This window comes from Xyrauchen texanus, chromosome 11, assembly GCF_025860055.1.
Source record: "Xyrauchen texanus isolate HMW12.3.18 chromosome 11, RBS_HiC_50CHRs, whole genome shotgun sequence".
Taxonomy (NCBI): Eukaryota; Metazoa; Chordata; class Actinopteri; order Cypriniformes; family Catostomidae; genus Xyrauchen; species Xyrauchen texanus.
The window spans coordinates 10,131,105-10,142,294 of record NC_068286.1 but is presented as its reverse complement, the minus strand read 5'-3'; the positions used below and the strand labels follow the sequence as shown (position 1 = coordinate 10,142,294).

General features: G+C 37.0%; 1 protein-coding gene across 4 annotated transcripts in view; it reads right to left on the bottom strand.

Annotated features, from left to right (window-relative positions):
* Positions 1–662: 662 nt before the first annotated feature.
* The window catches only part of LOC127651195 (intersectin-1-like), a 78,342-nt gene continuing 67,814 nt past the window's right edge, over positions 663–11,190 (bottom strand). For all 4 annotated transcript variants that reach the window (XM_052136910.1, XM_052136911.1, XM_052136912.1 and 1 more), the window contains 7 exons: positions 10,906–11,073; positions 8,767–8,979; positions 8,558–8,679; positions 5,949–6,031; positions 5,745–5,828; positions 5,466–5,639; positions 663–2,899 (listed from right to left, as the gene is read on the bottom strand). In XM_052136910.1, the coding sequence (XP_051992870.1) occupies positions 2,751–2,899; positions 5,466–5,639; positions 5,745–5,828; positions 5,949–6,031; positions 8,558–8,679; positions 8,767–8,979; positions 10,906–11,073 (993 nt within the window). In that variant the 3' untranslated portion in view covers positions 663–2,750. The remainder of the gene's footprint in view (positions 2,900–5,465; positions 5,640–5,744; positions 5,829–5,948; positions 6,032–8,557; positions 8,680–8,766; positions 8,980–10,905; positions 11,074–11,190) is intronic.

The window sequence follows — 11,190 nt, the reverse complement described above, 5'->3', positions numbered from 1 at the left end:
TAAAGGCAGCATAAAAGTACCCCATTCAACTTCCTTATCCATAAATCCATATCTTCAGAAACAATATTTAAGTCCTTATTACTATGAATTCTCCTCCCTGCCCAGTAGGTGGCGATATGCACGAAGAATGCGAATAGCCAAAAACAAAAGAAGAATGTGGAAGGGAAAGCAGACACTTATGGTAATAAAAATTAAATATCTATCAGTTTGTCACCTACACCTATCATACCACTTCAAAAGACATGAATTTAACCACTGGAGTCGTATGGAATAATTTTATGCTGCCTTTATGTGCTTTTTGGAGCTTCAAAGTTTTGGCCACTTGCATTGTACAGAAATATTCTTCTAAAAATCTTCATTTGTGTTCTGCAGCTGAAAGAAAGTCATACACATCAGGGATGGTATGAGGGTGAGTAAATGATGAGTGAACTGTCATTTTTGGGTGAACTATCCCTTTAAACTGCAATGGGACATGTTACATTTCATCAATTGTTTTTTAATTTCAAGTTTAAACCGGAATGTACATTTTTCCACTACCAATGTAACATTATACTGAATAAATACCATTGTAGTAAACTTTACAATGAGAAATACTGTAAGCAACAATACTACTTACTATTACGACAAATAATAATTATGTTATGGATAACCATATTTCCCTTGGTCCAAGTGAGATTTATTTGCAACATTAAGACAACACACTGCTTCTACATTGATAACAATATGCTGTCATCAACATATTTACTTCTCAAGTTGTAATATATTATACTCCATTCAAAGATTTAAACATAGACACATTTTACATCTGAATCAATGGGACTTTGCTCATTAAAAAATAATGAAGGTGGGGGCAAATCTTCTGGTTGGAAATGTACAGTGTGCGAGACATCAGATGGGGCAACGTGGGGGAGGTCATGAGAGAAAGAGAAAAGGGGATTTAGGAAAAACATGTAACCATGACCCCTTGCATCATCTAAAATATTCTTTGAAAGAGGGGGTTTAGGAAAGTGACCCAGCAAAACAGCACTCAGAATCACTCTCTCTCTCTTACACACACACACACACACACACACACACACACACACACACACACACACACACACACACACACACACACACACACACACTCAGACACATGGTGGACTAACTTGCTGGCCCCAAAATAGCTGTTCACCTTGATCACACTGGCATCTCACTTGCACAGCAGTGGAATGTATTGTGTGTATTGCATCTAGACAAGTAAAATAAACAAAAATGTAATGATACAGAGCCCCCCTACAGTCTAAAAGGAAACAGCACATTTCTCAGGCACAGTAGTGCGATAAATAGGGTGCAAACTAACAAATCCACACAGATTATACACATTTGATCATACCATGTAAAAACAGCGGGCTCTTTCTGTGATGTGCATATTTGGAGAACTGAAGACATTTGCAGCAGATATGAGTTATGATTTAGGATTAAACAGATTGTTGTAATACCATTTCTAGGTACTGCACCCTTGCAAATCTGTAACACTATATTACATCTTGCTATACTTTGCAAACAAGACAAAAGCAAATAAGAACACAGTTTAACAAAATATGAATTCTTGAGATTTCCCAAGACATTACTGCAGTTTTTATCACGAATGCCTAACAACAGTACAAGAATAAAAAAAAAAACATACATGAACTCATTAGTTATGCAGTATCAAATTAAATATAGCACAATATATTAAATAGCTTAATCTGTTACAGTATGTACCAAAACAAAACTAAGAACACAAAAAGTAACAAATTGGCTGAATTATTGCTCAAACCAATAAACTCATGGTGGAACCAAATATTTGAGGTTATCACTATGGCTTTTTTGGAGCGTTTCAGAGATATTTAACATATTTAGGGCTTCTGCTAGTCTCTATGCCATTAAAAACCACTTGAGACTCGCTATGATATTTCTGCCCCATTCTCCACAAAATAAAATGCTGAAAAAACAAGCAAACAATGGTAACAACTTTCCTCCCACGATACATTTTTGCATATATTAAAATAATCTTGTCGTGGAGAGTTTGTGGACATATTCAGCTAAAACTTAGATATTTTTCCCCATTCAAATAAATTTGCTCATGCTTAATTGACCCACAAAAACAAACCATTTGGCCATTTGTCACCAATATCTTTCAGTAAACATAAATTAAACAAATAAATTAGTTGTTCTAGAGACACTAGAGAGGCTTGCCAGAAAAACCAGGTTTGAGGTTTTAGTGTTAACAACTCAAATTATGAAATAAAATGCAATGAGACTAAGACTTTCACTGGAATGGCACATCGCTTGGAATGTGTCTTCATCCTAGAATGAATCTGCATTCTAGAACAAAGAGTTCTGAGAATGTTGAGGCAAATGGAACTCCTGTTCCTGGAGTGCTTTTACTATATTTATCAGCAGTAGCTCTCTAATGAGAAAGTATAGACTCTTTAAGACATACAGATCCTGAGATGTCCACCATTCAACTACAGTACATCCTTCATTTACAGTACACTCACACACTAGACAAGTCTTTAAATGGTACCAAGAACATAAATATTCAATCTGGATAACTGATTAAGACTGTTGCAGCTGTCTGCAAACTCACACAATATGCACATTCACACTCTGCGACTCATGATGCTGGGTGGTTGGGATTGTCACGTTAGGCTGGTGAGATTTCACCACGGAGGAGTATCGGATATGGAAACTGGGGGTCATAAGGTCAGGTCATACAACATGGGTCAGGGTTCATCAAAGAGCTGAAGGTCCAGTCGGACCACAATCTCTCCCGTAGGGACTTCATGTAAAAGCAGACGTTTGGTGATTGGGCCTTTAGAGCCCTGGTCCTTCTTAATGTCGGCTAGCCGAATCTCCGTTCTGCCCAAGAAATCTACCAGAACAATAAAGAAGAGGAATGGGGTGAGAAAAAGGAGATAAAATATAACACAAAATGTTGTGTGTCTTTGAACAATGTAAATATATATTAAAACATACATTATGTTTTATGTGAGTGAGTACTGTATATGCGAGCACACTAACCGGGATGGTATGATGCTACAGTATATACCATGTGATAGTAAAAATGTCTCAACCGGTGGATATTTTGCTATAACCATTCAAAACCGTGGTAGATATATTTGCGCAGCTGATTTACATGATTACATGATTTGCACTTGAGAGTGGCAAAGAAATATGAAGTGAAGCCACATTCACACTACACATTATTCACTCCCCTTCACATGCATCCAAACACGGGAGACCAGAAACGCTAGCTCACGCAAAGAAATTTCGTATTTCTTAAAGTTCAAGTTTGGTGAACTCTGATCGAAGAACATGTATGACGAGAAGACGTGTGACCAATACAAGGTTGAAACGTTACACACTGAATAAATTAATGACACTAAAAATTCTGCCGAATTTAACGCGTTAAAGTATGCAATTAAAAATTTTTTTTTACGTGTATTTATAACGCATAACCAATTTGACATTAGATTCTGACTTTTTATTCCGCTCCGAGTTTCAAACACTGGTTGGAATGGGGCAGACATTTTTCAATAACACAATGATCAAGTGATGAAGAAAGGACCTCTTAACCATATTTTTTAAACAAAACAAACCCAGATGGGACCTTTCAAAAGCGGCATTCACATGACTCGCTCGAGTGAAGCATTCCCGGCATCATGTCACGCTTCTGTCTTACTGGAGAATTACATGTGCAGTGCTAGCGCTAAAAGCAAAACAAGAAGTTCTCTGCAAGCGCTTTTCATGTGGAGTTCAAAATGGCACAAATCATGTGAAAGAGACTTTACAATTGCCGAAGCAAAGGGGATAGCCATGATTAACATTGTGGAGGATGAAGGTTTAAAGGAATATTCCAGGGTCAAATCAATTTAAGCTTAATGTTGATTGCAACAAAAAGGAATTTCGACTCATCCCTCTTTATCTTTAAAAAAAGCAAAAATCAAGGTTACACTTACAATGGAATGGGGGCCGATTTTTGGAGGGTTTAAAGGCAGAAATGGGATACTTATAATTTTAAAATTTTAATTCTTCTGTTAAAACTCTTGTATTACTTGAACTGTAAATTTGTTTACATCATGATTTTTACAGTCATTTTAAGGTTTCAGGTATTGTTGACATTACATTGTCATGGCTAAGTTGAAAAATCGGCTATAATGTTACACAGAAAAGGTTAGTAAGTGATTTTATAACACACTAAAATCATGTTTACACAAATATTGTTTATGTCTTGTGGCTATAATTTTGAAACAATGAGTATTTTATCATTCAAAAATTGACCCCCATTCACTTCCATTGTGAGTGCCTCACTGGAACCCAGATTTTTGCTTTTTTTTTTTTTAAGAAAAGGAGGGACGAGCCGAAATAAATTTTTTGTGGTAATCATTCATAGCAATCGATATTATGCCACAAATGCTGTCGATTGAGCTTAACTTCTATCGAACCCAGAATATTCCTTTAAGAAATATAATGTCCATTACAATGGATACTCAACCTATGGGACTAGTTTTTTCATTTAGTCAACCTCCAACTTAGATTCTGGGAAATGTTTAATGTTACTTGAATTGGTGCAATTTTAGGGCATTTCTATCTTTATACTGTTAAATGTTATTGTTACATATTTTCTTTTCTCTCTTAATAAGGAACTAAATACATTTTGACAGGAAGAGAAGTATAAATATAGAGTGAAATTTAAGCACTTGCGAAATCTGCGAATAGCTATGAAAAACCGTGCAATTAATCGTGATTTAATATTTTAATCGACTGACAGCACTAGTTATTTGTGATGTATTATTTATTCAAATCAGAAGCCCTACCATGTGACTTCATATCCATGTCCGTTGCATTGTTCAGAAAAAATTAGTGTGTAAAAATAAAGAGCAGTCACAAACAAGTCAAGACGAGGAAGAACTTGTTAATGTGCTAGTGGTGCTAGTGGTGCTGGAACTTGCCACATAAAATTGAATTCAACTGAAGTGTGGTCACAGGTGTTCGTATAATGGGACTAAATGTGGCTTGGCTAATCCAATCAGAATTCATTCAGATCTATCCATTTAATAATGTAAGTTTTAAAGTTTTGAATCTTTCAACTCAGGTGGAACATAATGTGAAACTGTTTCTAGTGCACTGATGCCAGATTTATAGTTTTTTTATTAAGAATAATCTTATATTTTGGTTTGCGTCCATCAAGTTCAAAAAAAGTTCTAAAAAGATCAAATCAAATAAAAAAACTCAAATGAAATCAAAATATCAAATGAAGTACCTTTCATTCATAACATATTTCATTCTCTGGATTATAATAAATAGGCATTTCAAACCAATTAACCAATTTCCATAAAAAATTATGGTATATTGCGATATATACAGTTACCATGATGTAAAATTACTTGATATAAAACAATAAGATTTTGGTCATATTGCCCACCCCTAATACTAACCGTCCGGGGAGAACTGATCCCTTTCAAACACAGTGACACACAGCACGTCCTGCTCCAGGTCTTTGATAAAGAACTGGCAGTTTGAGTTCCATTTAGGATTCAGGGTGTCCTGCAGCGTTTTAGTGACGTGACACTGAGAGCCCATCGTCACTTCACAGTATGGGTTACTCTTACCTGCACACAAAATGGACATTTGTAGTCAATGATCGTTACAACCCAGTAAAAGTACCCTAAATGTATAAACCAAAAGTTATCATTCAACATGGCTTCATTCATTACCATTTGAACGGCAGGGCTTCAGCTCAATGCCTTCAACAATATTCACCATCAGCCGTCCAATACCTGTAGCCCTCTGAGACCTCACTGCAATCACATTATGAACACAGAACCAGTGCTAAGTAAACCCTGAGAACATTCATAGAACTTCATAAATGCAGTAAAGTGTTGTTATTGAGTGCATAGAGAGAGATCTGTGAAACAGACCAAGGTAGGCTTTCTCCCTCTTCTTCTTCTCCGTTTCAATAAAGAGCTCAGAAGCAGCTTTGATCTTCTGCACCCATGCAGTCCTGTGGGTTTATAGATAGAACAGGAGAACATCATGTTCTGTAGCTATGAGTCATTGACAGCTTTAATGAGAGATTTGTGTATGTGTTCCTCAAATATTGTGAAACATAATGTGCACATCTAATTAAAACTCTAGGCTTGATTAATTTAGGGAATATTTAACCCAAATATTATTTACTTACCCTCAAGTTGTAATGTTTCCAAACCCATATGAGGTTTTTTGTTCCGTGGAATTGGTGTTACCACAATATGTTTTTTAAATTTCCCGTACAATGAAAGTGAATTACAATGAGCACTGTCAAGTTTCAACATCAGCAACAAAAACCCATGAAAGTAGTCTCCAGGTATATGACTTATGTGCTGCATTCCAAGTTAAAGTACATGCAAGAATCATATGAAGCCAGAAATATGACAAAACAATTTGAATTTGAATTGTGTAAATTTGAATTATAGACTTTTGAATTCGAATTATAAGTGTGATTTTGCCAAATTTAATATTACGTTGTATTTTAAATAGGTTTGAATTTGAATTTTTTAAACTCTGGACATTTCATATTTAACCAAATGTAATTGTTTTTTTTTTTTATGGCACAATTTTATAAATATGTATTTTCAAACAGCAAATTTTTGGTTCTGAATTCTTACACTGTAAATATCCCGTTTTTCAATATTCAATATTCAGAAATTCAGATCTACAGAAAGTGGGTCAGCGATCAAGCTACCGTGTTCCACAGGGAAGAGTAGAGGGTCTCGGAAATGTCGAACGGAGCATTTTGGCCAATTACAGGTCGAGGTGCAATAATTCTCTGGCGCGAGCGTGATTCAAAAGGTCGCCATTCTGACCATGAAGTGGTTCTTAAACTTTTATGATTTATATTTTTATGATTAGCACATTCTCAGCACATGAGACATTTGTCTAAGCGGTCTCTGCTATTTGTTTTAGTATAGGCCTAAAGTATATTTAGTATGAAAGTATGCATAAGAGTAAGCATCACATATAACTCAATAATGAATTCTACTTCATTCTGTGATCAGAATCCACATCAGATCCAAGTCGGATGTTATTTCATCTTATTGTTACACTTGTTTGTGTTTGTAAGTGCGTTTTGAGCTCAAGACATGAACATCACGATTGATCATTCAGATGTGTGTGATTTAGCAGGCGTGATTACATTATACGATTAATTTCATGCAAATTGTAGGCTTATTGTAAGGCATTTAATGGCTAATTTACACACCGAACTCCAACAAACGTTACAAACACAGTATGACTGTCACTCTCACACGGAGAGTTCACATCCCTATTGATGATTAGTCATTATGCCATTTAGATTTAGTTTGACTGTCAGAATCATTTTAAACGGAACATTTCATGTGTTCTTGTCATAAATCTTCAAAGCTGCAAAATAAGTTTAAACAAGCAGCATAAAAAGGTTCAATTTTGGGTAATGTTGATTATTGTTAATAGTAACAATGTAAAAATGTATAAGACATTTTACTGTTTCATAATTTTACCGCTCCAGGCGGGATTCGGTGTCAGCCGGCATGGGAGGCGGGCACACTTAACGAGGAGGCTAAAGGCTACATCGTCTAGCATCAGTCACTAGTGCACCTCTTGAAGCCAGGGGAGTGAGGGTTACAAATACCACACAGCTATCACGTACCAGCTGGCTCCCGTTACATAACCACCCTTTCAATTGACGTCACGCAAGTATCTGCCTACATCAGTGGGAAAATTACAAATACCAATTAAGATTGCAATCTGTAAACATAACATTAATAAAGATAAATCAATCAAAAATATAAATCAATTTTAGGTTCAAGGTGAACTTGTTTAATTGTAAACACATGTCTAGGCTATAAATTGAACATGCAGAGTTAAGTTCATATCCATGTTAAACTCTGTGGATATAAAGCGAAATAAACTCTGAGCACCTCCTGAGATGGTCTGAGGTAATTTGCAGCATTCTCATAGACGACACTATTCTTGCAAAAAGTTTTCAGAAGACTGAAACAGAAAAGAAAAAGCGAGAACTTTTTACAATCGTGTTCCACGAGACACGCTCCCGCTGCACACCTCTGAACAAACAGTGCGTCAGAAGTGCGCATCGACGGCTTTTCTGTCGTCTGTTTTTCAAAGTAAAAAGTGTGTTTCTCCAAGCGTTTCTCTTTGTGCCTTACAGCATTTCTTGCTATGTGCCATTCCGAGATGTCTTACAGTTAGCCCGCTACAGTGCCAGGTAAATGAGCAAAATTGCCCGCCAAGTGCATGATGTAGGCTACCCGCATTTTGAGGGCGCTAATTTCAATCCCTGTGCTGATATTTAATATATTTGCCAACTTACCAGCTCGGGGTTTGTAATTTTCCAATATTGTCAATCATCATAATGTAAATGAGTGTCGCAATCGACACTGGGATATTTTTCAGATATCGTCATAGCCGATTACGTTGTCAAATCGCCCAGCCCTACTACTGATGTGTTAAGAATATACTGTAATTTATGGTATGTGTGTGTGTATGTAAATACCTTTCGTTAATGCTCTCAGCACGTATGGTGTAGACTCTGTCGATGTGAGATATGTGGAATATGGGCTCATCTCCTGAAGGATCAGTGGGCAGCTTCACCAGCACCTCGTTCAGAAAGATGGGCTGCAGAGGTCAACGGGTCAGATCAAATATGTTATTAAGAGTCAAAAAGGTTTATGCATGTAAATGAGATCTGTGTGAACATCTCACCGTTTTGTACATGCGATACTGCAGGTGGGATTTCGCACTGAAGACCTTGTCTGTTCCAGAAGATCCTAGAGGTTTGATGATCTGCGTAAGGAGCAGAAAGTCATTGAACGTAAAGCCGTAAAGCTCCTTGTTGCTCTTGGCTTTGTAGAGTTTACCACTGTGCAGGAACTTCCGAGGGCCCAGGCAGTTTGTGACCGAGTTGAAAACAAGTTGCTGTAAAGAGGGAGAAAGCTTGAGATTGGACATGAGGACGACTTCAAGGAGAACTTTTACTATGTTTCAGTGGTGTCAAGGTGAAAATTCAGTCGCTTTCCAACATATTTGGACAATAATAAAATAGAATCTAGTGAAAAGTATTTTATGTGAAAACTATGGTCCAAATATTGACTAAGGCTTTGTTCAGACAGCTAGCAAAAATCCATTTTTGATTTAAATTCAAGTCAAAGTCAAATGCATTTTTTCATTTGAGAACAGGGAATAAAAAGGTTAAAGGAATGAAGTTTTTTGCAGAAAGTATACGAAAATTGTTCCAGAGTGAAAACATTATTTTTAAATGCTGGTAACTGGTGAATAACCAATTAATTTTGTTCCAATCATTTTGAATGAAACCAGACACCAAGGGTTTATCAAACTACATTTTTGGGAATTACAACACATCCTGTTGCCTGAAAAATGCAGCTTCTCTCTTTTTAATAGAACATAAGCATGAGCTTTGATTATGAAGGAATCCTTAGATTAAAAATTAATGCAAAAAAAAAAAAAATCATTCAGCCTGCAAAAGGTGACGTTTATTCCAAACATGCCCATGGAGTGTGTGCATGCATGCAGGAGAGAGAGATTTAGGGTATTAATTGATTTTAGGTGGACAAATAAAATCTTAATGCATTTTTGGGGATATATTTAATATTAAGATTTTTTCTAAAGATGTTACTTTATATACAACAGTTAGTTCAAGTCCTGGAATCTGATTGGACGAGAGACGTTCCATGAGCACTGGTGGTCTGACACCATCAGCACTCTGACACTTCACTGTGTGTGTATCACTCTGCTTGTGTTTGTGCTGTTCTAAACTAAAGTGTAAGAGCAGCGCATATGTGATAAGAGCTACTGCTTGTCTTTTTCTTTTTTTTTTGACATTACATATGTTAGCCAGCTGGTGGTGGCAAAATATCATTTTTGTGTATAATATGAGCCAGTTAGGTGATGTGAAATGAATCCGCCTCAGCCGGTTACATACAGCTCTTAGTGATCGCTTACTACACATACTACACTACTACAGCTAGAAAATAGCTTAAGCTAAGCGGTTTTAAACGAACAACTTCAGCATTATGGCTCATCACAGCTGAGAGACACAACAGACTGATTAATTGCACAATGCGTGCTGTTTAAAATGGCAGAGGACATTGCGGTTTCTATAGTGATTGACTCTACCCCCGCTTCGATGCTATTTTTCCACTGAGAACCTTTAGAAAGCTGACAGCATCTCTGCTTGGGTGTGGCAACAAGTGATCGTACATGCTCCGTCTTTTCCCCAATTTCTGTGGTTAAAATTGGCATATAAAAATGTACAGGAGGTACACGTTTGACTCGACTGCACATTCTAGCATGGAAACGGATTGTGTGGAGCAACGCACGCTTAATTATTACACGCAATGCATGTCCTGGGAATAATAAACACAGGTGTGGATTTACCATACAGAGAATGGAGACTTCACCTGCAAGTGGTGAGCCAGGTGTGGGAGTGTAACAGGCAAGCTGCCATATCTATTTGCATCGGCCGAAAATGATCACTCACCTTCATCTGTACCAGTGACAAAGTGAAACCGCACGAGAGAGACCCAGTGTGTGTGTGTGCGAAAGAAACTGAGAAGGGCCTGGCCAGAGCAAATAAATAAATAAAATATATTTATGATGATATTTGAATGTTTATTTTAATGTACCACCTACCACGATTAATCACAGAAATCTGTGCAATTAATTAGTTACATTTTTTTAAACAATTCAAAGCCCTAGTCCGATTTCATCACTTGCAAAATGACAGTGAGGTCACAATCAATCCTAAAGGTATATATGATGTGTACTGTGAACAAAGCCTCTGACTGCTATATATGTATATATGCTATATTTGGGTTTTCATACCTCTGACAGCCCCTCACACTGCACATGTGCCTGGATCCACTCCAGCCGGTCCGAGTTCTCTTTCTCACGCACACCTTCATTGACCTGTGAGCACAACTCCTCTGCCTTCTCCAGAGCCAGCCGCAGGTGACTGTGGTCCGGGTGGCTTTCCGGAGTGTTCTCTAGAATCTTTGTAAGAGAGAAGAGACATGAGATATTACATTACAGTGCGTAATATTCAGGGTGTACATACTGATAAAAGTGTGTATGAATATTTGTGTACAAGATTAAATGCTTGGCTTTACA